General features: G+C 40.9%; 1 protein-coding gene and 1 non-coding gene across 5 annotated transcripts; both read right to left on the bottom strand.

Annotated features, from left to right (window-relative positions):
• Positions 1-852: 852 nt before the first annotated feature.
• On the bottom strand, positions 853-22,740 carry TRMO (tRNA methyltransferase O). 4 transcript variants are annotated; one of them, XM_032306796.1, is made up of 6 exons: positions 22,582-22,718; positions 17,001-17,175; positions 13,805-13,962; positions 9,317-9,970; positions 6,429-6,684; positions 853-3,809 (listed from the first exon to the last, which is right to left on the bottom strand). In XM_032306796.1, the coding sequence occupies exons 1-6, from the start codon at positions 22,655-22,657 to the stop codon at positions 3,704-3,706; spliced, it is 1,425 nt and encodes a 474-aa protein (XP_032162687.1). In that variant the 5' UTR covers positions 22,658-22,718; the 3' UTR covers positions 853-3,703. The 4 variants fall into 4 exon arrangements, with proteins under 4 accessions (XP_032162687.1, XP_032162688.1, XP_032162690.1 ...); XM_032306797.1 differs by lacking the exon at positions 17,001-17,175 and having other exon boundaries at positions 22,582-22,740; XM_032306798.1 differs by lacking the exon at positions 853-3,809 and having other exon boundaries at positions 6,357-6,684; positions 22,582-22,717.
• On the bottom strand, positions 12,006-12,112 carry LOC116571201. Its single transcript, XR_004277770.1, has one exon. It is a non-coding gene; the product is annotated as a U6 spliceosomal RNA (small nuclear RNA).
• Positions 22,741-26,324: the final 3,584 nt, after the last annotated feature.

Raw genomic sequence — 26,324 nt, 5'->3', positions numbered from 1 at the left:
CCCAATCCAGGCAAGAGCCTGAGCCTCTAAATCAGTTGAATAGCCCCACTCCACCCACAACTCATGGGCTCTGCTCTGCCACCTGCCAATATGCCAGCCTGTCCTTCCTCCAAGTCGGCCCCACCTCCACCTCAGCACAGCCCCCTTACCCAGGGACACAGCTGATCTCCAGCTCCAAGCTTCTACTTTCTTGCTGACCGAGTTTCCATTCCAACAGTGGGTAAGGGCCAGCTCTGGGGATGCAGGAACAGCAATCTCCACCAGTCACATGGTCTGTGAGCTTACTAAATAATGCTCCAGTGGGTGGAACTGACGAGTGAATGGATCCTACAAGCAGAGACCCATCCCTTAGTCCAGATTGGATGGACTGCATAGGCTTGGTGAATACAGAGCTAAGGCGTTCTCCATGGCTCAGCCCCGTGCCAGCAACGCCATTCACACAGTGCCTGTTTTTTGCCTGGAGGCACTTTGTCTTATCCAAAACCCTCTCTCTGGAAGAACAGAAAAAGTTAGTGTACCCTCGTCTAGGCTCAGCCAGTTTATCTGCCTCAAACTGGCTCAGCTCCACAGCTGATATGTGAAACCTGGTCTGTTTCTGGTTTTATGATCCACATGTGATGCTCCAGAAAAAAAACAAAAATGTCTCTAACTCTATTTACCAGACTGGGGGGGGGGGGGTACATATAGTTATGTATTTCAATACATAAATCTAACTTATTTAAGATAGGACCTTTTGCTCTCCTTATGCTTCACATACAAAAATGTGTGTTCATCACTTTAAAAATCCACAGCATACTGAAGAGAATAAAGTTCCCTTCCTCAATGAGCCCCCAGAGACTAACCTCCAGAATCAACTGTTAACAATATTTTTATTTATCATTCCAGAAATTTTCTACATGTGTGTATACATGGGTTTCTATAACTTCATTTTACACAAATGAATAGGATGTTTTAATACATACTTATTATTTAGGTCATTTCTAAGTTTTTTCACATGGCCCTATGACTAGATACTTTTCAAAAACACAGATAGTCCTTGATTTAGAAGCACATGATAACCTAAAAACTCAATTTGTAAATAACCTTTCTGAAACTCAAAACACCTTTTCAGAGGAATAATGTTTTAAATCTGGATCAACAAACTTTTTCTACAAAGGGCCAGGTAATAAGTATTTTCAGCTCTACAGGCCACAGTGTGTCACGCGTTCTTCTCGTTTTTTTGTTTTGTTTTGTTTTTATTTACAATCTTTTTAGAATGTAAAAACCAATCTTAACTCTTAGGCTATAAAAAAACGGGGTGTGGGCCAAACTTGGCCTTCGGATTATAGCTTGCTGACCCCTGTTCTAAATAGCAGTTAGGTGCCAAGCTTAGCTCTCAGAAGCAATGGGTTGCTAAGATATGAAAAGAGATACTGTCTTTTGTTTAATTATTATTTTTTAAAAGATTTTATCCATTAACTTGTCAGAGAGAGAGCACACAGGGGTGTGCAGCAAGGCAGAGGTTGAAGCAGGCTCCCTGTTGAGCAAGGAGCCCCATGCGAGACTCCATCCCCAGACCCTGGGATCGTAACCTGAGCCAAAGGCGGATGCTTAACAGAATGAACCACCCAGGCTTCCCAAGATAATATACTTTAAATTGCTCTATAAACCATAACATCTCTACCAATGTGAAGAACTATTAGACAGTTCTTCAGTACTTAGCATGTGGGTAACTTTAAAACTGTTAATACTGAATAAAAAAGTTTTATGTATCTCAAATTGCATGAATTAGTGAAGAATCTGAATAGAATTCTCAAGTGAGAATCTACAAGGCAGCAGAGATAGATAACATCATGTTACATCCGATCCTACCTTTTTTGTCAACACAAAACACACCAGGATTCAAATTGATTGGTTAGTGTGGTGTGAGTTCACTGGATAAGTAAGTGGCTCCTTCCATCAACAAAAGAGTGGACCACTGAATTTCTACCTCCTGTGGACACTGAAAAGACTTTTCTTCTACCTTTTCACAGACACATGCACTGACCTAGCCTTGAATCCTCTGTCAGCTGTACCTGCTGTAACCTACAAAGGTGGAGAAGAGGCAGAGAGTAGAATAGAGAGGATGCTGGAGAGTCATCTGGTGACCACCTGTATTAGGAGCCTTATTTTAACAATAACAGAAAATCCTGGTCTCATTTCATTGAGCTTTAACCCTTATGACTTGCCTCTTCTCTGTCACAGAGAATAACTTCATAACATGACTACACTTTTATCTTCTTATAAAAGAAATGCAGAGTTATTTCTGAAGCATCTGGGCTGAAACAGGAAAGAAGGTCAAAAAGAAAGGCACTAAAGAGAATCATGTGTGAGAAAGGGGTTGATGGGCTGATTGTATACACAGGCAAAGAAGGCAGTTCATGACATATATGCAATCTGAGAAGGGAAGGCCGGGTGGAGGGAAGATGCTGCCCTGGGCATGTGGCTTCATGTCAACAGGGTCCTTAATGCAGCGGCATTCTGTGATATTTCCTTTAGCAAAGCATCCTATAACTTGCTAAAAGGGGTCCTTTCAAAAAAAAAAATTCTGTAATAAAAAAAGAAAACAGAGACTATCCATACCTTGTATTTTAAGGACCCGTTGGTTCCTCTGAGTCTTCTTGACTTCTTGTCCAGGCAGGTGAGCCAGAGCACAGTGGCAAAAAAAGGGTGTCAATGATGACAGGCATAGTAAAAATATTACCTACATTTGTAAACCACTGAAGAGTTTAGAAAATACTTTCCCAAGTATTATCCTCGTAACAACTCTGTAAAGTCAGGCATTTGGAGATGGGTGCGGTAACTTGCCCAGGGTCACACAGCTAGCAAAGGGCAGAGCAGAGAACAGCACTTGAAGTTTCTGAGGCCAAATTCAGTACTCTCCACATCTCCCACACTGCTTTGCAGGAGGTTCCACAGAGACCTGGTAGGAATAGGCATTTCTACTTGTATTCCTCCCCCTGTTCTGTATTTAGTGCTTAGACTCCCATGAACATCACTCTAAGTGTCCTGCACTTATTAAACACATGACACTGCTGACCTTCAAATAAACCAGCATGGTTTGCTGAGCATCTGCATCTGCATGGGGGAGACCACAGAGCCACGATGGGATGGGAGCCAACTCTGGGACCAGACTCAGTGGGCTGAAATCCTCAGTGCACGGCTGACCAGCTGTGTGAGCTTCAGCATGTTACTTAACCTCTGATCAATGTATGAAAAGCATATAGCCCGGTGCCAAGGACGTAACAGAAGTTCAGTAACTGATACAGATTTCACTCTTACTGAGTCTTCACCTACCTTCTTTGGGACCAAAAGAAAAACTACCAACAAGAGGTTTATTAGTATCTTCAACTCTACTTTCTTCTTTCTAAAGAAAATAGTCGCAAATACATGAACAGAGGGAATGCCTTGTATATACATGCTCACGGGTTTGGCTAATGAGTCTATCTGGTTGTGCACAGCCTCCACATGCTAAAATAATCCATCCTAGCCCTTAAACCAAGCTACAATTTAAAAATTTAATAAATGCCACTCATCCTCTAATCTCTCCCTATATATGACTGACAAGCATCAGTGGAAGCATCTTGTGGAAGTTACTGTTCTGGAAAGCTGGGGTAAGTGGGCTGAAAGCCAAAATTACCCAAATAGCTAGAACTGGAATTTATTTCCCAGCTAGTGAAAATAATCAGTTGTCAAGGGCTCCCCCTACTGGCACCAAAAAGCAAAGGCTAAAATTCAGATAACATTTATGCAGGGTACAGAGTAGTCTCTTTCTTCTTCTGGACAAGTTCCCGCAACAAAAAGGAATAAAAGACTTACTTCAAACTATTTGTCTTTCTGAGGGATGGAAGTTCATGACTTAAAGATCCAAATTTCATCATAACTAAAAATACATGCATAGAGGGCCCCTGGGTGGCTCAGTGGGTTAAGCCGCTGCCTTCGGCTCTGGTCATGATCTCAGGGTCCTGGGATCGAGTCCTGCATTGGGCTCCCTGCTCGGCAGGGAGCCTGCTTCCCTCTCTCTCTCTCTGCCTGCCTCTCTGTCTACTGTGATCTCTCTCTGTCAAATAAATAAATAAAATCTTTAAAAAAAAATAAAAATAAAAATACATGCATAGAGAGAAAAGCTCACACAGGAGATTCAGACGAGATCGGGCGCGTTCAGGGTGGTATGGCCGTAGACTCACACAGGAGATTCAAAAACTGGGGATGGGAGAGACTTAACATCATGCTGAATGGGAAAGAGATGACGGAAATGGGGGTGGCTCACTGGAGAGAAAGGACCGAAGGGTATGGAGCAGGAATGATATCTGACAGACTAGCATGGAAGCAAGATAAGCCTTACGTTATGCAGCCCCACTAGAGGGCGGAGTCATCAGAGAACAGATTTTACCTTATAGAAAGGAAGAACAATTAATAATGAACACGATCATACATAAGGAACTACAAAGGGCAGGTGTGAAGGATCATCACTGACTGGTGAGTGGGCAGAGAACTAAATACTTAGGATTTTAGTTCTAGAATCCTGAGAATGTATGTTAAAATTCCAAACAACTGAACAGTCCTGTTAAGGCTAGTTGGTGTCATCCTCAGACTTTTTTTCAATAATAAGTTGAAATTGAAATTTTTCAATATTAAAGTGAAACATACTGTGCTTCAAGCCCTGATTTAATCTCAAAATAATTTTAAGAGAAAAGACGTCAAAATCAAAATTAAGGGTAGATCATGCCAATGTCAACTTCCTAGTTCTAACGTTCTACTACAGTTTATGTAAGTTACCACAGGAAGAAGCTAGGTGAAGTGTACCCATGGCCTCTACATTATTTTTGCAATTTCCTGTGAATCTATAATTACCTCAAAATAAAGAGCTTTTAAAAATCAAATTAAAGATATTTCCCTATGGAGCTCCTGGGTGACTCAGTTGGTTAAGTGTCTGCCTTCGGCTCAGGTCATGATCCTGGGGTTCTGGGATCCAGCCCCACACTGGGTTCCCTGCTCAGTGGGGAGCCTACTTCTCCCTCTCCCTCTGCCTCTGCCACTCCCACTGTGTGTGCTTTCTTGCTCTCTCTGTCAAATAAATAAATAAATCTTTTAAAAAAAAGATATTTCCCTAAGAGGTTCTAAGTAACCTCAAAGACAATCCAATTCGGTTCAAGAGTGCAGTGTCCTCAGCCACAAATGACTCCGTGCAAGTATCTACAGGCAGCAGGGCTCATTTCAAAACCATGATCAATCAGCTATTAAGATTTACAGTTGTGATTAGGAAAGCCTGTCATGCTGACAGGTGTCTAATTTGGTTACGCTGATCATAAATCTTCAGCTATCTCAGATCACATCATCAAAATCACCTATAGGCAATACATTCTTACAACTGCTGACTACATTGTACTACAAAGGAACCACATACAGACTTAATTACTATATTTATCTAACTGTAACACAGTAACATGCTCATATCTTCCTCCTCCCCTAACTATGACTTACAACAAGAACTACAACCTGTTTTTATCTGACTTTATCACCAAAACCTAACCCATTAATAGTTTTTTAGTAAATACTCATAAAACAAGTAAGAAATAAACCAGTAATTAAGTTATTTTCTTCGACTTCTGGGACTTTGACTTTCTTTTCTGATACAAAGACATCCAAAGAAACATCAGAGTCCCTACTTTGGAATCAGGATTAAGTATATGTATACATATACATACAAATGTGTTTATGACAAAGTCTACAAAACACAGGTGTTTAATTTCTAAAGACCTTTAATAACCACTTGTTTTTGATCTGCTATTTTCCTAAGACACTGTTAACTCAGCTTGATTTTTTTTTAAGATTTTATTTATTTGACAGAGAGAGAGAGACCAGGCAGGGGGACTGGCAGGCGGAGGAAGAGAGAGAACAGGTTCCTTGCTGAGCAGGGAGCCCAAAATGGGGCTCAATCCCAGGACTCTGGGATCATGACCTGGGCTGAAAGCAGATGCTTAACCTACTGAGCCACCCAGGCACCCCAATTCAGTTATGAAAGAGAGAGGTCAAGCTTTTCCAGACTGGAAAACCAGTATGAACTGTTGAACAGATCCCCTGAGCTTTTAAGTTCCTGCTAGAATGATCTCTGCCTAGTTTCACCAAGTGCCAAAAACATTCAGCCTCTTTCAGAAATTACTGCAATATTATCACCTTTGGATTCTTCGATATTAACCAAATGAAAAGCATATGGAAATTTCTCTTTTATCTGTTTATTAAAAATGTTTTTCAAATAAATACTTTGAACCATTAACAATCAAAGCAGTGAGATCACTGAGTGTTGCTTCTTTCTGCAAAGAAGGCACACCATTAGCTTGTATAGTTAATGCAACAGCCACATCCAAAGTCAATTAGGCTGTTTTAAACACATGACGGACACTACTTACGATCCCAGAGATACCAAGGACTCCTCGGGGTCAGACATCTGAATAGGCTCTGAAGCTGGCTTGATCCTTAGAACCTCTGCAAAGCCATCACCAAACCAGCAAGTAATATGTGCTATGTCTACAGTAAAGTAGAAAAGGCGGTCCTGGCAAAGCTTCCGTCGATACACAGACCGAGGGTCGGCTGACAGCACAGCCTCAATGGCATGCCTTGCTTCCTCTGCTGATTGGAAATACTTAAATGAAGGCTGACTGCCATCTGCAATGAGAAGAATACAACTTAATGCTGGTCAACTTTCAGTACAGTCAACTTCAATGTGGAGTATCACACTGAATACACTATCACTTGAAATGAACTGGGTTTGGCAATCTACTCAGTTGTTAAAGAGAATGTTGCTTTCAGGTGGTTTCATTAGATTAAACTTACGCGTGCCCCAAATTTTCATTCACTGAACAAAACCTTCTATGTTCAATGTCGACTCTGATTTGATTCCTTGTCATTCCGTTTCTTCTCAGAATGGAGGCATGGTCAGGGAAATGCATGACAGTCCCAGCACTCTCAGAAAGCCACAAGAAAGAAGACTAAACCCACCTATACCCAGAGCACCAGCCATAAGCAAGGGATGGTGTCTCAGAGAGCTGGTGTCACAGCCCTAGTTAAAGTAACACCACACTCCCTAAGGAACGAGGACTTGAGAGAGTCCTGAAAAATAGTAATATAGATACTCTGAGAAAGTTAAATACCATCACTAGAGAACAAGCCACCCCAAACCACCAAGGTGAGGATGTACAGGTAAACAGACGTACACCCTATTAAGTGGCAAAACTTCCTACATCTGTGTCATCACGGATGTATTTTAATTTTTAAAAATACAGTATGAACAAAACTTAAATAAAAAATTAACTGTGACTTAATTTTTAATAGCTACAACATAACATACATCCAAATAAAGGCCAGGCCCTCCCAGGAAGGCATGTGCTTTAAACAATGTTGTTCCCGTTCAAAATACCATGTGGAGTGGTGGTGGATCTTTATTCTTTTGAAAGTAAATTCAGTTTTTAGAAAACAGCCAAAATCACTTGGGTAGTAAGTTCATAAATAAAGTCATGAAGTTCGATCTTTGGTCAAAAACCAAGGACCAATTCAACTGCTGATCATGTGGAATCCTTATTAAAAAAAAAAAAAAAATCCCATCAAGGACCAATTATGCAGTGCTAAGATTCCTTTACTGCATGGCTCATGAAATGACTCCAAGGCCACTCAAAAAAGAGTAATTCCAGAAACATCACGCTCTTCACTAACAGTATACCTGGTAAAAGCTTCAGGACTTTGCACAGTTGTTCATTTGGCACAGGTGCCCTTCCATCACTTCTCTGCCTACTTATTCTTCCAGGCTCAGCTCAAATACTTTTTCCTCCAGGAAGTACTCCCGAATTTTCTCCCTGCTCCCCAAGTCATAATCCTTTTCCCTGTCATGTGCCCATAAGCACTCCATTCCAGTGCCAATCCCCCGACTCCTACCACCAACACACAGCCACCATTTCAGTATCTTTTATCTTTTTTAGACTCTAAAGCTTCTGACAGGGTCATTTCTTATTTCTGTATTAACTCCAAATTCTGCTGGTCCAAATCAGTCCCTGTTTTACAGTTACATTTAATTTCTCTTTTTAGTGCTTTTTCAAATCAACAAGGCACATTATAACCTCTCAGACACCCAGCACTATAGTTTGAAAAAGATAAAACTTTCCAAAGTAAGAAGCAATCACTGCTAACTGCAGGCGAAAGGGTAAGTAGAAATATAAAGTATATTCTGAGCAACACTGCTTTCTTTGTTCTTTCACAAAATCCCTTTAAAACTGACCTTCCTCTGTATACAATGAGGAAACAACTTTCATAAACAAAACTTTTATTTATTTTATTTATTTATTTATTTTTTTTTTAATTGACAGAGAGAAATCACAAGTAGATGGAGAGGCAGGCAGAGAGAGAGAGAGAGAGGGAAGCAGGCTCCCTGCTGAGCAGAGAGCCCGATGCGGGACTCGATCCCAGGACCCTGAGATCATGACCTGAGCCGAAGGCAGCGGCTTAACCCACTGAGCCACCCAGGCGCCCAATAAACAAAACTTTTAAAATAAAGAGCTCGATTTAAAAATCAGACGCTTTGTTTAAACATAAAGCCTTCAGAAAGAATAAGAAACACACCGTGGAGTGGCACATGAAATCAGACATGTCCTTGGCAACCAACTGGCTGTTCTTATGCGCTCGTTGCAGCCACCTTCCTTCTAGACTGCTGCCTCACATCTGCTACGGGCTGGGGAGCCAGGGGAGGGCATCTATTACAAACTGTGTGTTAAAGTAAACGAGTCCAAGTAAAAGCCCTTTGGCCTCTCTTCTACAGTAAAGGGCACGTCTCCAGTGCTGGGACTTTTTACAGGGACAATTACTGTGCTAAGAGACTTCCCTTCTACTCCTAGGCTCCATGCCACAGGGAGAGCTATCAGCCGTCTGACAGAATAAGGTGGGATATTTCTCTAGTCAGAGAGTAAAACATGAAAAAACTTAATCCAAGTATAGAATGAGCACAATTTAGCTTCTGAACGCTGTTTGAAAACTCCAGGAACTACTGTAACAGACTGACAAGAGGCCCTAAATCATGCGCCACCTCACAAGGCAGGAGCCATTCTCAGCAAACACTTCACTGAGTGTCTGGGACTCACTGTGCTGAAGAAGGCTCGTCGTCAGATGGTGCTGTTGCCCAAACAGAATTTTATACTCCTACAGTTCGTATAACCAGTCATACTGACAAATCGTCTATATAATTGCCCTCAGAAATACCAAATTTGGCTAAAGCTCTCATTCCAAACTAAAAGACAGAGGGTACCTGGCTCACCTTTTGAACTGAGGTGCTCGAGGTCCGTCTCTGCGTGAGGAGTGAAGCGGACTTCCAAGGGGGTCACAGGGGCCTCTCTAACCCAGTCAGGGACCGCGCTGCAGTGGGCTGCACCAGCCATCCTGGAAGGACACTGAGGAACCACCGGCTGCATCTCCGCACTGTTTCCTCGTGCGACCACTGCTTCCTTCCCTCTCTTTAGCCTCTTTTCTGTACCTTTCTCTGAAAAGCTCTTCCCCGGACAATTTGAGCCAATTTGTTCTTCTGCCACACTCAGACTCTGATCACTTCTTGATTCTACACCCAAATCTGCTGCTATCTCCCTGGGCTGAGGGGAGTTTTGCTGGATTTTTGTTGAGTTATCATGTTTCATGTAGTTTGCTCCTGAAGTTCCATCTTCACATTTAGGTTTTTCCTTAGTGTGACTACAGGCTTGTGGTTTATCACACCTTGAGAGCTGTCGCTGGTCACAGTGGTCAGTCTTGCCATCAGACTGGAATGTGTTTTGGGATTTATATTGGTTATTCTGTAAATTAAAGTCCTGTAGAGGCTCAATCAAATTTTGTGGGGAGTCATACTCAGCTATGTAGGGCTTTATGTCTAGGACAGGTGTGCCATGAATCATGTCAATTCCAGAAAGATATATAGCTCCACCTATAATGTGAAAAACACATCCTCTTAGAAATCATAACAATGAAGAACGGTGCAAACAATTAAGAACCAACATCATCTGCTTATGCCTCACCAAGCTTACTCACAATTCTCTTACACACCAGGTTTTCTTATACCTGGTGCCAACACACCCTTTTCATTCTGCCTGGAAACCCATCCTCTTCTTCACCTGTGAAACTCCTACATGCTCTTTAGGGCTCCTCTATGAAACCTCGCCTACAGAGCCTTTCTGGCTCTTCCACACATAAGCACTATTTCCTCTGTGTTCCACAGAGAAACCTATATAAAAACCTCTACTACACCCCTTTTCATATGGTCTGGCAATGACCTAGTCAGTCTCTCTCCCTAGACAGTGTGGGTAGGCCCTTGAGCACTGACTCATTTTTGCATCACTGGGGCTTCTAACTCTGTTTCAGGCATAGCAGAGTCTTCAGTATATCTCTGTGGGATCAATGAGGATTTCCACTGTGGCAAATATACACGAAAGTGGCCCCCAGAATGCACACCTCCTGGTGTTCACACCCTTGGATAATCCCCATCTTTTGAGTGTGACTTGATATCACTCCAATGACTGTGTTACATTATCTAAGACTCCTGTGCCTGCAGGCAGATTCACTCGAGATATTCTCCTGGTGGGCTTGATGAAGTAAGCAACCACCCTGAGAAAGCCCAAAAGGCAAGGCACTGCAGAAGCCTTTAGGAGCTGAGGGCAGCCACCAGCCAACAACCAGCAAGCAACTGTGGCTCTCAGTTCCACAACTACAAGGAAGTGAATTCTGCCAACAACATGAGTGAGCCTGGAAGCAAATTATTCCCCAGTTGAGCCTCCACATAAGAACTCACCTAGATCACACCTTATTTGCAGCCTGGTAAGATCCTAAGCAGAGGACTGGCTTAGCTGTTCCCATATTTCTAAACTAATTATTATGAAACATAGTAATATTTCAAAGAGATAGTAAATGTGTGTTGTTTAAACTGACTAAGTAGGGGCGTCTGGGTGGCTCAGTCGGATAAGTGTCTGCCTTTGGGCTCAGGATCTTGATCCCAAGATCCCGGGATCAAGCCTGGTATCAGGCCCCTGCTCAGTGAGGAGTCTGCTTCTCCCATTCCTTTTGCCCCTCCCCTCCCCTCGTGCTCTCTTTCTCTCTCTCTCAAATAAAGAAAATCTTTAAAGAAATAAAAAAAAAAAAACCAATAAAGTGTATGGTAATTTGTTACACAGCAATGGAAATCAACACATCCATCAAGACTCAAACACTTAAACAGAACATAAGTCACCACTGCCAAATATTAACAGGTCTTTTGTCTCACTTATACAGCTGCATGTCCAGTGCCTGCTACTGGTGCAGATTCTACTAACTTGATTCTTGGGAAATTGGCCAAATGAGAATCAAAAAATTGCATATGATCACATTCCATTCTGTCTCCGTTTAAGAAAAACAAGACTAACAGAGGACTGATATCTAAAACATGCTCACTACGAATGAGCCTGGAACTTTGGAATAATGACTCTGGACTTCCTAACTAACAGATATGCCCAACAATGTCTGCAGAAGGAAGAAAGCATTGTAGTATACATAAACGTTGTTGGGATTTAGACTTACACAACCCCCTGGCTGGATGCTATTAGGCGTATTATCAAACATTAAAGAGCCTCAGCTTCCTCATCCATAGGAGGAGGACTGCTACCCTATCAAACCCAAACAGCCACAGAGCGAAAACACACCTCAACACGCTTTATAAACTGTAAAGCACCATGCAAACACTAGTAGTCATCATAACACTTTCTTGTAAGAATGTCTACAGTGTTACTGTGTTTGCCTTTTACATTTCTAATTTGAGCTCCCCCATGAGAATTTTAAGTTCTTCTTCAATGCAGGGATTGTGTGTGTGTGTGTGTGTGTGTGTGTGTGTGTGTGTAAATTTTTATTTTTATCTATTGTTTTTGGTGACACACAATAGTTTAATAATGAGAACTGCAAGTGATGACATCATAACAGGATATATTAAAACCTGAAAAAATACAGAGCGCTTCATGAATTTGTGTGTCATCCTTGTGCAGGGGCCATACTAATCATCTCTGGATGGTTCCAATTTTAGCATATGTGCTGCTGAAGCGAGCACAATGCATGGATTTTTATCTAATTTGTTTACCACTATACCCTCAGCACCTAGAACAATGCCTGGCATATACACAGTGCTCAGAAAATATGTGTGGGATGCACAAATGATAATAAAATGTTCAGTACTAGGGCACCTGGGTGGCTCAGTGGGTTAAAGCCTCTGCCTTCGGCTCAGGTCATGATCCCAGGGTCCTGGGATCGAGCCCCGCATCAGGCTCTTGAGAGCCGGCTTCCCTTCCTCTCTCTCTGCCTGCCTCTCTGACTAATTGTGATCTCTGTCTGTCAAATAAATAAATAAAACCTTAAAAAAAAAAAAAGTTCAATACTATTACTCAAGCTGGTTGGCTATCACAAACTGACAAAGCTCAAGTTGGACTGCCTTCAGAATTTTCTTGGAAAACCTATCCAAGGCTGAGCTGAATACAACCCAGGGGACGGAGTTCAAGTTCTGGCAAAAAACAAACAAAATAACTGATCTTACCTATTTAGCACTAAGTAGCCTGAAAAGTACTCACACCTTTCGTCTCATAAGATCCTAAAAAAATTTAAAAAATTAAAAAAAAAAATACTATGTAGTCCCAGAGAGGGCAGGTCCTACTCCTTCACCCACTTTACAAACCAGGAAGCTAAAGCCTAGAATGGACTCCTGACCTCCAGTCTTCTGCCTCTCCAACAAATGTACTTATTGTTAGTCAGAGTGATCCAAGAACGAGATGCTTTACTAACAAACAAAACAAACCAAAACTCAAAGATACAGAGAACAGATCACTGGTGGCCAGAGGGAACAGAGTAAGGAGATAAATGAAATGGGTCAAAGGGATCAGGAGATACAAACTCCCAATGATACAATAAGTCTTAGGGATGTCATGTACAGCACAGTCAGTAATATTGTATCATATATTTGAAACTTGTTGAGAGTAGATCCTCAAAGTTCACACTTTGAAAAAATATTTTAAACTATATGGTGACAAATAATATCTAGACTTATTGCGGTGATGATTTCACAATGTATATAAATATTGAACCATACTGTACGCTTGAAACTAATACGTCAATTATACTTCAAAAAAAAAAAAAAAAAAAAAAAACCATGGATGCTTCCAAAAATGTATGGCCCAGTAACTAGGCTATATCTGAATACACAGTTAAAATGAACCTGGTATTCTACACAGGTACTTCCACAATCTGACAGGTGTTTAAATGTTGTTATACTGCAATTCATAGCAGACCCTCTGCCACACATCAGAGTTAACAGGTGTACTACAACCACAGTGCATGTTCATCTCCTCAAAGTGCAAGGAAGAAATAATACACCACCACCCTACATGTTTACCATATCTACACATACAAGCAGTTATTCTCTGTTAATTCTGAATGTGTCCAATTATTGTTGAATAATTTTGTATTTACTATATTCTAAGTCAGAGAAAATTTGGTTACTAATTTAATTATTTTTTAATAATGTAATAGTTTCTAATATATGGGATGATATAATTAAACTCTGAGCATCCTATGAGAGCTGATTTCAAAGGGTGACATTCTTTTTTAGTCATTTCTTCTTCCATGCCTGGTAATCCCCAGGGGTTAACACCACTGGTACTCCTCCGAATAACAGCCAGTTAATACTATGTTTGTTTTATAAGACTTCTTTTAGAGAAGGAAAAAAGATCAAAGTAGAAATGAAATTTGTTACCTTCTACCTTTTCCAGTTTGGCCAGGGTCAGTCCTATTGCATTGGGACGATGTGGGCTCCTTGTGGAGAAAACTCCAGTCTTGATGCCATTCAGCCTAGGAGGCTGCACTTTTGCCTTACAGCTCAAATGACCATTTTTGTGAAAAACAAACAAAATCCTATTGAAAATAAACCAAACCACCAAGTAAGGAAAGAATACTAATGAATTTATCATAATAATTTTATGGGGAAAAAAACCTTTAATCTTTAATCCCACAAGTTAAAGCTGAAAGAATGCTTTTTAACGGTACTAAAATGTAATCAGTGGGGAAAAAAATAATGCCATTCTCATTCCTTGAAGGAAGGCAGCGTCTTATCTCTATATCCTAACACAATTACCGGTATGTTGCAGGAACTTTTACAAATATTTGTCAAGTGCCTGAATAAGCATTATTTACGAAGTAAGAGCCTGATATTTGCCAGGCAGTCTGCTACACATTTTTATACTTATTTAACTCTCTTAACAAGCCCAGGACTTGTAATTTAACCTCCATTTTAAGAATGAGCCATTTAACATTTAAGAAATGTTAAATAACTTCACTGGGTCTTCCTAAATAAAACAGAAAAGCAGGAAACCATAAAGAGAAACAATAACAGATTCAAACTCATTAAATCATTAAATTTATGACTATAAATGTTATCCCAGGAGAAAACGTTTGCTACATGTACAATAGATAATGGGTTAATATCTGTGGTATATAAACTGTTCCTACAAATCACAAAGGGGAACTCATTATAAGAAATTAAGCAAAGATGGGGCGCCTGGGTGGCTCAGTTGTTAGGCATCCACCTTCGGTTCAGGTTATGATCCCAGAGTCCTGGGACTGAGTCCCACATTGGGCTCCCTTCTTGGTGGAGAGCCTGCTTCTCCTTCTCCCACTCTCCCTGCTTGTGTTCCTTCTCTCACTATGTCACTCTCTGTCAAATAAATAAATAAAATCTTTTAAAAAAAGAAAGAGGGGCGCCTTGGTGGCTCAGTGGGTTAAGACTCTGTCTTCAGCTCAGGTCATGATCTCAGGGTCCTGGGATCGAGTCCCGAATTGGGCTCTCTTCTCAGCAGGAGCCTGCTTCCCCCTCTCTCTCTGCCTGCCTCTCTGCCTACTTGTGATCTCTGTTGGTCAAACAAATAAATAAAATATTTTAAAAAGAAAAAAAGAAATTAAGCAAAGAACATGAAATGACAAAACAGTAAGAAATAACAGCAATCAAATGAAAAGATGTTGAACCTCACTAATAATTAAGAAATTTAACTGAAAAATAAAATACTGTTTTTCTCAGGTCACCTGGATGGCTCAGTCGGTTGAGCATCTGACTCTTGATTTCAGCTCAGGTCATGATCTCAAGGTGGTGAGATCAATCCCCGCTTAGGATTCTCTCCCTCTGCCCCTCTATCCCTGCGTGTGCATGCTCACTCTCTCTCTCAAATAATAAACAAAATCTTTAAAAAATATCTTGTTTTTGGGGCGCCTGGTGGCTCAGTGGGTTGGGCCTCTGCCTTTGGTTCCGGTCATGATCTCAGGGTCCTGGGATCGAGCCCCCATCGGGCTATCTGCTCAGCGGGGAACCTGCTTTCCCCTCTCTCTTTGCCTGTCTCTCTGCCTACTTGTGATCTCTCTCTCTCCCTCTCTCTGTCAAGTAAATAAATAAAATCTTTAGAAAAAAAAAATCTTGTTTTTCCCTGTCTGACAAAATGCAGAAAAACTGGAACATAGACAGTGCTAGCAAGAATGTAAGGAAAAGGTCATTTTCATACACTTACAATACACAAATTAAGCTTTTTAGAGCAGTTTGGCAGTAGCCCTCCAAAATTATAAATATGCACACCCTCTAGCTCAATATAACCATTTCTGATACTTATTTGTGAAAATGTACATGTGCCAAGATCTGTGTCTAAGAAGGTTTGCTATAGCATTACTATAATAGTAAAATAACTATCCATTAACAAAAGAGTGGTCAAATCATGTCATATCTATATTTTGCAATAAGAGACAGCCATTAAAGCAAAAAGAAGAAATCTGTATGCATTGTCATGATATACACTGTTAAATGAAGAAAACATAATCCACTGTTTAAAACAAACACCTACCCCGGTGTGTATGTTTATGCTTCTATACCTATTAAAAAAGAAAAAGAAAAAGAAAAAGAAAAGGCCTGGTAGCACGTAACCAAGCTATTAACAATAAAAATCTCTGAAGAGTGCTGGGGCTAAGGATGAGAGAGAAGACAAATAGGAGGGATACAAAAAATCTCTTTATATAGATCTGGACCCATTTTTTTTTATATATCAGCAATGTTCTTAATTTAATTAATTTAACCAAGATCATACAAACTAGGTCAGACACATGTTGCTTTTACTCTACCCACATCTCCAAATTAACAAAAACATAAGCTATCTCAGAATAAATACTTCATTTTAGGTCTTCCCCAGTAAAATCAGACCAAGTCATACTGGTGATGCTGGAGTGGGTAAGAATGCATAGAGACAGAATTCCAAGTGACAGTAACTCTAGTGTAACACAGGTGCTAATATATGTAACACTTCATTTAGAGTATCCAGATTTCTAAAAAGTCTCTTTTGTCTCTTAGCAAGAACAAACTTAATTGTTAATGGTCTAGAGCAGAGTCTGCAAACCTTTCCTGTAAAGGGTCATACGCTAAGTATTTGAGTTTACATGCCAACAAGTCTGTTGTAACCATTCAAGTCTGCCACTTTACCACAAAAGCAGCCACACACAATATATAAATGAACGGGAATGGCTGTGTTCCAATAAACTTATTTACAAAGATGGGGAAAAAACAAAGATGGAGGGGTAGATGGATTTGGTCCATGGCCTGTAGCTTGCTGACCCCTGGTTCAGAGGATAGAATAATGACTTACAGGCAGAATTACGAAGGTCCATAGAGTACAACTCAACAGAAGGCATTCATCACAATCAGGACCAACTGCAAATGGAACGAGTCCCCTCAGTGGATCCCAAGCTTCCGTGACAATGCCCAAGTTATGCCTACAGTCACGTGTGTGAATATGCAACAGGAATTCCATGCAACAGCTAAGTTTGGTCTGGAGGGCAGACTCTAAGGTTGCCTTCGATGGGAGTACTTTACTCAAGAGCAGGTTCTTACCCGAAGACCCACTTCTAACCATAAAACAACTTACCACACATGAGAAAACTGTTCTAAACCCATCAAGGAATGTTCAGGATTATTAAAGATGCTCTTTCTAATTCTCAAACAAGCCCGTGAATGGCTACAAATAGACGGCTGCCTTGGAGTACCATTCTTGGCTGAGAAACAGGATTCCAAGTAGCCAATTGGCTCAGTTAAAAGATTCCCTACAGAAGAAAAGTAGGTAAGAAATCATTAGTCAAAATGTCAAACAGAGATGTAGGAAAACATGTTTTCTTTAATGCACTGATTTCATAATTTTAGCATCTACCAAGTGTTACGCAACTATTAAAAATGATTCATATGTCATGAATACATATAAATAAATATATCATCACCACACACATATTATTATATCCCTTTTGACAGCCAGAGAGCGTAAAGGTCTAAGAAAGACAGGGGGCTCGAGGCACCTGGGTGGCTCAGTGGACTAAGCCTCTGCCTTCCGCTCAGGTCATGATCTTAGGGTCCTGGGAGGGAGCCCTGCATCAGGCTCTCTGCTCAGCAGGGAACCTGCTTCCCTCTCTCTGTCTGCCTGCCTCTCTGCCTACTTGTGATCTCTGTCAAATAAATAAATAAAATCTTAAAAAAAAAAAAAAAGACAAGAGAAATTCTCAGAAGTTCTACTATGACCATAACTCAAATTCAATGTTACCATTACTAAGGTATGTGACTTTGGTCAGAACTAAGAGTATTTAGGGGCGCCTGGGTGGCTCAGTGGGTTGGCCTCTGCCTTCAGCTCAGGTCATGGTCTCAGAGTCCTGGGATAGAGACCTGCATTGGGCTCTCTGCTCGGCGGGCAGCCTGCTTCCCCCTCTCTCTCTGCTTCCTCTCTGCCTACGTGTGACCTCTCTCTGTGTGTCAAATAAATAAAAATAAAAGAGCATTTAAAATAGAGGGAATTGGGGCACCTGCGTGACTCAGTCAGTTAAGTGTCTCAACTCTTGCTTTCTGCTCAGGTCATGATCTCAGGGTTGTGAGATCGAGCTGCAAGTTGGGCTCTGTGCCAAGCATGGAGTCTTCTCCACATTCTCTCCCTCTCCCTCCCCCCTCCCCTGCCCCTCCTCTGCTCACGCTTGTGTGCACACTCTAAAGAATAAATGAACTTTTTGTTTTTTTGTTTTTAAAGGTTTTATTTATTTGACAAAGAGAAACACAGCAAGAAAGGGATCACTAGAAAGGGGAGTTGGAAAGGGAGAAGCAGGCTTCCCGCTGAGCAGAAAGCCCAATGTGGGGCTGGATCCCAGCATCCTGGGATCACGACCGGAGCCGAAGGCAGACCCTTAATGACTAAGCCACTCACGCACCCCAAAAATAAATGAATTCTTTAAAAATATTTTCTTAAATAAAAGAGGGAATAATATGCACAAAGTTTAATGACAAGTGTGACAGCACATGCAGAGAACAAGTTATTTTGATTGGCTGAAGTGTGAAAGATCAGGCAAAGAATAACAAAAGATAAGGAGACAGAGATTGTATACAGACATCCTCATGCTTTTCACAAGCTTCGTGTAAGCCACTGTGTGTTTGTGAAAGACCTACCTCAGTACCTGTTTTTGCTAATCAAAAGAAATCCAAAGAGAATGTTTGATTTTACAAAAAAAAAAAAAAAAAAGGCTAAAGTGGAAAGCACTCAGCATTTGTTTTGCAGCAAGCTGTTATAGATGCAGGGTGCACCCCAAGCAGTGAGATCAGCCCCACCCAGGTCCTTCCCCAGGAACTACACTCAGCATCTGAGCATCAAGCCACCAGAGCTTTGAACTGTGTCTGTGAGCATCTGTGCTTTATCTTAATTTATTTTGTGCATCAACTAACAATATGTGTCCTGAAGTAACAGAAAAGTCTAAGAGAGGTAATTTTTGGGGTCTGGGAACATTCAACAATTTTTCCACATAAATTAATGGTAATTGCTTCTTTGCATTACGCCATTTCAGGTTACGAAAAATTTCATAGGAATGACCTACTTTCAGATAGTGGGGGAAACATGTTCCAAATAAGCATACATTCAACTAAAAAGAACAGAACTGGGTGGTTCAGTCAGTTAAGCATTTGCCTTCAGTTCAGGTCAGGATCCCTGGGATCAAGCCCCGCTTCGGGCTCCCTGCTTAACCGGAAGCTTGCTTCTTTTCCCTCTGCCTGCTGCTCCCCCTGCTTATACTCTCTGTCAAGTAAATAAATAAAAATCTTAAAAAAAAAAAAAAAGGAACAGAATATATGAAACAAAGTAGTTTAAGCAATAAAGGGAGTGCATGGGATCATAATCATACTACTAAAATATCTACAGACAGAAAAGATTTTAGGTTAGGCTTGGTCTAGTAGCTCTCTGCCCCTAGAATGTAAGCTCCATGTGGGCAGCAGTATTTCTACCTTGTTCACTGCTACATTCTCGGCCTAGTACATTGCATGTAAGGGGGTAGGTACTCAAAAAATTCATGTTACTTGGGAAAAAAAGGATTGTTTAAGTCTAAACTGGTTAAAATGGAAAGTGAGGAACACCTGGGTGGCTCAGTTGTTTTGGCCTCTGCCTTCAGCTCAGGTCATGATCTCAGGGTCCTGGCATCGAGACCCACATTGGGCTCTCTGCTCAGTGGGAAGCCTGCTTTCCCCTCTCTCTCTGTCTGCCTCTCTGCCTACTTATGATCTGTCAAATAAATAAATAAAATCTTTTAAAAAAAAAAAAAGTGGGCGCCTAGGTGGCTCAGTTGTTTAAGTGACTGCCTTCGGCTCAGGTCATGATCCTGGAGTCCAGGGATCGAGTCCCACAGTGATCGAGTACCATATTGGGCTCCGTGCTCAGCAGGGAGTCTGCTTCTCCCTCTGACCCTCTCCCCTCTCATGCTCTCTTTCTCAAGTAAATAAATAAAATCTTTAAAAAAAAAAAAAAGGAAAGTGAAAAATTGAAAGAATATCTCATTTAAGAACATTTGTTTATACATTTACCTATTTAAATATGTACCTGTATATGCTTAGAAAGCTATCTGAAAGGATATTTCACCAAAATGCTAACATTTTGGTAAAATGGACATGGTAATATAGTAAAAATGGATAGTGAGATTTCTGGACTATTTTTATACTTTGTAATTTGTATAATATTCAAAATTTTTTAAATCATCAGAAATCCTCCTTTTTCTTCCTAAGTAGTAACTCCTTTCAAAAGACAAAAACTTGGCAAGGCAGCACCAATATAGGTTTAAAGTCCAAGGTATCCACAACTAGCATTTTTAATTTACAAGTAACTTTCTTTTCCACATTTCATGAAATTTACTAACTTCTTTTAAGAGATGACATACAGACACTCTAGACCATCATTTTATTTTCAGCTTCCATTAATTAAATCTATCTATCAGCACAAGTGGTAAGATTATAGGCCTGGTGTTGTCCCTCACAGTACCTTTCATTACTTTTCACTTACAAAAACTGTTTTATTGGCTACATATAAAGTATTACATGTAATAAATGTATAACAGAGCATAATACTCTGAAATCCTGTGTACCCACCCACCCATTACAAGAACAAGAGCTTTACCAACAAAATGTTATCTTTTTATGTTGCTTCTCTCCTATGGCAACCCATCCTTTCTCCCTGAGATAAACAGGTGCCCGAATGGGATCTTTATCACTCACTACCTTTAATATAATTTTATCACATGCATATGCCTAGATAATATTTATTTTGTTTTGAATTCCATAAAAACTGGGATTAAACTGCACGTTATCTTCTCAGAATTGCTTTTTCTTTCTCAGTATTACAATTCTAAGACCCTTCCATATTGTGTATGTTTTTGATGACTTTAAAATATTTTCCCAAGTATGTTTACAGGCATTCTTCTGTTTATCCTCATCCATGTTTCTGTGGAATAAAGATGGTAAACAACTTAGAGATGAAGAAACTAAGGCCAAACAATTCTCTGGTCTTCATTAAAATGCCATAAAGAAAAATGGCCCAAAAAAGACCCCTCACCTAGTAAGATGGGATCCCTGTGTCTTGTTTTCATTTGTTTAGCAAACTTTCTAATATTCTACAACTGCCAGACATTGAGCTAAGCTTGGGTTAAAGAAACAAGAATTCTTATCACAGCAGAATTAACAGTTGGTTGGGAAGAACCTCACAAAATGTTTCAACATCATGGGGAAAATATGGAAAGTACCTAGTGCCATGCAAAGTGCTCAGCAAAATTTGGTTTTCCAAGCTCTTACTTAGGCATTTCTCTTGTTTTAACAATACTGCAATTGTACTAACTGTGTAATACGAGAAAAACCAACAAGTTATTAATGCAGAGTTTTTGTACACAAAGTTTATCTGTATGTTTTAGTGCTCACAGAAAGTTCAGGTCCTTATGACCCTCCTGCCCAGACCCTAAAATTACCCTTGCTATAATTCACAGGTCCCTCCCCTTCTTAAAATACACTACACCAGTACTCCAGACCCTGAGTTCCTTAATTATATGCTATCTCTAACTAAAATTTTCACTTTTCTGTTAACAGACATTGTATTTCTTAACCTGGTATTCAAGGTTCTCTACAATCTGAATCCAATCAACCTCCTTGGTCCATCCACTATTTCAAATTTATAGTTCCCCAGTCTGGTGTTATGTAGACCTCTAAGCCCTGCTCCTTCCTGCCTATGAAAATATTAGGCCTGCAATCTGGCACTGTGCAACAATTTTTTTTAAATGAGCTCAACCTTCTACAAGTAACAGTCCTTTTAGTAAATTCAATCTAAGTTAAACTTTTATAACATGCACAAACATTTCAGTCTTGAGAATTTTCTTCACAATGAAAACTGGCAGTAACCTAGAAGTCCAACAGTAAGAAATTGGTTAATTAGAACACATCTCTAAAGCAAAGTACTATGCAATCCCTTAAAACTATTAATGGCCACCCATTTATATGAAATTTAAGTTTTAGAAAGAAGTTATAAGACAGTGGGGTCACATAATTCATTTTCTAGTTGTTTCTTAATTCATAATTCTTAATTCATAATTCATTTTCTAGTTGTTTCTGCATGCGCAGAAACAAGTATGTAAGGTAGGCACCAGGATATTAACAGCGGTTTTCTCTGGGTGATGGCAGACTTTTTCTTCCATTTGCGTCTTCTAATTTCTAATGTTAATATTCGGCTCTATGTAATGAGGTGAAAATAAACTCATGCCCAACTTTCCAGGCCCAGCTTAAAAAGATTTCCTGTCTCTCCTCTCCGCCCCAGAACTTTTCCACATCTCCCGTCTCACTTCCTACAGCAAAGAATGCCTCTCTCGGGGGTATTTATTAATTCCTAACCCGCGTAACACCAGCGTTCACATCCTGTCTCTCCTACGTGAGCAAAAACTCTGAGAAAGGCTGTTACACTGCACGTGCCTGTTTCAGCTACGGTGCCAAGCCCAACCCAACCGCAGCTACCAGGAACGGAACAGATGACATCATGCCGCTCGCCTCAGTAAAATCACGTGGTCGCTAGTGCACGTGATCCGTGGCTTCCCAAGAACTGCAACGACCCACTTGGGTTCAAGTGGGTCAGGGGCCTGCGCCCGGGCCTCTTTTGGGTGCGGAACCGCTGGTCTCTCAGAAGTTACCTGTTTCCAGAGCCGGCTTCACGCACCCACACCCGGTCGCTGTGGGCTGAGGCCCCGGCTCTTCCAACACACGCATGGCGACTGCTCACTGAGGTGTCGACTCGCCGCGACAGGCCTTCCGCTTCCGGTCTCCGAGCGGGGTGCCTGCGCAGTAGCCGTCCTGGCGGGGTGGCGCGAGCCCAGCCCCTGGCGCGTGCGCGGGTAGTGGGACGCGCGCTAGGCGGGCGCTGCATGTGGCAATGGTGGGGTTTCGTTTTCTATTTCCTGGCTTCGGTTTCTCTGCCGGACCTGATTCTGATCCTTCGCGCTGACCCGCTGCGATTCCCTGCCAGTCAGCGACTCCGAATTCCCGCGCTTGTGAAGGGGGACACTGCGATATAGATTTACGCACTCAGATGTCTCTCTCATTGATATAAACAATCTACGTGACCAATGAATGACACTGATTTTTAAAGACAAAGGATGTGTTTATGCAGTTAACCACTTAGCATAACGATGGGATGTTAGGAAATTAGAATTTTTTTTTTTTAAAGAAGATCCTTGTAGCTTATGGGTGCCCACAAAGCATTTATTTTTAAAAAAGATTTTATTAATTTACTTGACACACAGAGAGTGAGATCACAAGTAGGCAGACAGGCAGGAAGAGGGCAGCCCCGCTGAGCGGAGAGCACGACTGAGGGGCTCAATCCCGGGACCCTGGGATCATGACCTGAGCCAAAGGCAGGGGCTTAACCCACTGAGCCACGCAGGCGCCCTGGGAAATTAGAAATTCTTGAGTGGTGGGAATAAACTTCTGTATACGCCCAACTTTTCCGCAATAAAAACGATGTTTTGTCAGCAAGGAGCCCTAACTAAACCTTACTTCACGTCTAATGGATGGGGAGCGTCACACTGGAGTAGGAGTTAAGGAGTCCGGACTTTTCTGTGCTCCAGACCCTATGGGAACTGAAGCAAGAATGAAATTCAGAGTTAATATGCTATGTACATGGGAGAGATTGTGATCGTCGTTTCTGGGCAAGCTGTGAAAGGTTGAGAGCCAACAAGAATCCTGATTTCATCCCATGAGAAGACCAGCTATCCTTGCAGCGATACTACCCTTTCACCTACTTATTTGTAAAGTCATCTCTCCCCTATATCAAGTTTCTCTGTACATAAAATTCTGTTTCTGGGTTTTTTATCCTGCTTGGGGTCGGGGAACATAGGGCTTGCAATATAAAATATCCAGAAGCATGCAAGTCCACAGACTTTAAAAGCTCAACCATGAAAATCTGTTGCTAAACCTTCTCATTTCTCATGGCGTTATATAAGATCACTAGTAGAAAATAACCGGCAACACCCAAAGATTTAAGGAAAAGGTTGTGTAAAATACACACTTTGGGGCACCTAGGTGTCAGTCAGTTAAGCATCTGCCTGCAGCTCAGGTCATGATCCCAGGGTCTTGGGATCTAGGTCCGTGTAAGGGTTCTGCACTCAGCGGAAGCCTGCTTCTCCCTCTCCTCCCTGCTCTGGCTCTATCTCTCCCTCTCTCCAATAAATAAAATCTTAAGAAAATAATAAAAATAAAACACGCACTTTAAAATTTATCAACTCCATATATGAATCCTATGTCCATGAAAATTTGGAAAAGAATACTGTTAATCTGTTTCCAGGAGAAATGCCATTAATATGTGCACTTGCAGAAACAAGTTGGAAAACAATTGAGCTATACACACTTTATAAAACTGGGGCTGTAATAGCTGTGTTTGCCACTAGATGGTGGTATTAAAAGTGATGTCTCGCTTAATTTGTTGACAGAGGACTGTGGGGAAGAGAGGTATTTGCCCTCTTGACACTAGATATCATTATCTAAAGGTAATCACAAAAAATAATGCATTACCGAGTGTGACAAGTACTGCGATGCAAAGCAGATTTGGAGACACTGATGAAGTAGCTTGCTACATCCAAATTTCAAAGGTAAATTTTCTTTTTATGGAAAACAGGAACTTAAATATATAGCAACTTTATTATGCGATCTGAGGCTTTTTATTACCCTTTCTAGAGTTATATCTGATTATTTATAGTTTATAAGGCAACTGTTTCTTTGGAGGTGAGACCTAGGAATCTGCCTTTAAAAAAGCCTAAATGATTCTAATACAGGTTATCATCAGCCTACACTTGGAGAGACACCACTTCTTATAATGGTTCTTAACCTTCCATTTGGATGAAGGATCCCTTTGAAAAGCAATTAAACCTTTGGGACTTCTCATGCATCATTTTAGATTTAAAAGCATAGGATTCATGGATTTTTTAAGAACCACTATTGTACCTACCAAAAGAGGAAAATAGCACAAAGTAGGGGTAGATGTTTACAAAACTTTTGATTCTGTGACCTCAAGGTTCAAAGCCAAGGAAGAAAACTGGAAAATGTTTAGATGCACACTGGTGTTTGAATGAGAATAGTGAGAAAGCAGAGTTTGTATGTATACAGGGAGCAAGGTAAGAGAACTAGCAGAAAGGATCCTAAGAGGTAAAAAGAGAATATTCCCTCTCCTTCTAATGTACTATAGTCCTCATTCCATCTACTTCCCCATCTCTTTCATCGTTATGCCCCCTGTGAGCTGTACCTATGCAAGTATCTTATGATTCATTTTAATGCAACTCTCTTAGAACATGAAACTTCCATTTAGTCTTTTTCCTCTAAGGTTGACCCACCCTGGCAGGTGGATTGAGATAAAATTTCTTAAGATTAGACCTAGCGTGAAAAGCACTGAAAAAGTTAGATGTGACTTTAGGTGAGTACCCAGCATCTTTGAGGCTATTCCCTCAGCTATAAAACTGGAACTATAATCATTGCCCCTCCCGTTTCACACTCATATGCAAATAAAAAAAGTGTTTATGAAAACATAAATTCTGAAATTTCATCCAGTTGTAAATGATTATATGGTTATGCTGCCCTCAATATGTCACTGGAGTAATATGATGGGGTGTGAGTAAATCCCTATACAACGAACATATCTCGAGAAGAAATAAATGTAATGTTCATGGGGGAGTGTGTGCAAACAGAAGGGAAACAGCATTGTGACTGCCCACTATATCAGTAGCCATTAACTGTAGCTGCACTTTAGGATCACCAGGGGAGCTTTTCAAATACCCTAAATGCAATGTTGTATCCCATTTTGGATCCTGAAGCCAGAAAAAAGGGCATTAGTAGAAAAACTAATGAAATCCAGATAACGGTAACATCACTGCCTTAATTTCTTTTTTTTTTTTAAAGATTTTTTTTTTATTTGACAGAGAGAGATTACAAGTAGGCAAAGAGGCAGGCAGAGAGAGAGAGAGGAGGAAGCAGGCTCCCTGCTGAGCAGAGAGCCCGATGCGGGACTCGATCCCAGGACCCTGAGATCATGACCTGAGCCAAAGGCAGCGGCTTAACCCACTGAGCCACCCAGGCGCCCCCACTGCCTTAATTTCTTAAGGTTTGATGAATGGACCATGGTTACAGAGCTTGTTAACATTAGGATAAACTGGTGAGAGGTATACAGGAACTTCTGTACTATCATGTATTCTATAATTTTTCTTTTAAAGATTTTATTCATTAGACAGAGATCACAAGTAGGCAGAGAGGCAGGCAGAGATAGAGGGCAGGGGAAACCGGCTCCCTGCTGAGCAGAGAGCCCAATGTGGGGCTCGATCCCAGGATCCTGAAATCATGACCTGAGCCGAAGGCAGAGGCTTAACCCACTGAGCTACCCAGGCACCCTGAG

The sequence above is a fragment of the Mustela erminea genome, chromosome 12 (genome assembly GCF_009829155.1).
Source record: "Mustela erminea isolate mMusErm1 chromosome 12, mMusErm1.Pri, whole genome shotgun sequence".
Lineage (NCBI taxonomy): Eukaryota > Metazoa > Chordata > Mammalia > Carnivora > Mustelidae > Mustela > Mustela erminea.
This window is presented reverse-complemented; position numbering and strand designations above follow the sequence as displayed.

Coding starts and splice junctions, on each gene's coding strand:
- TRMO (XM_032306796.1), bottom strand. CDS start 22,657: ATGCGTGTGTTGGAAGAGCCGGGGCCTCAGCCCACAGCGACCGGGTGT. Junction 9,971..13,804: donor CAAACTGGAAAAGGTAGAAG/GTAACAAATTTC, acceptor TTCACATTATAG/GTGGAGCTATATATCTTTCT. Junction 6,685..9,316: donor CGAGCACCTCAGTTCAAAAG/GTGAGCCAGGTA, acceptor TTCTCATTGCAG/ATGGCAGTCAGCCTTCATTT.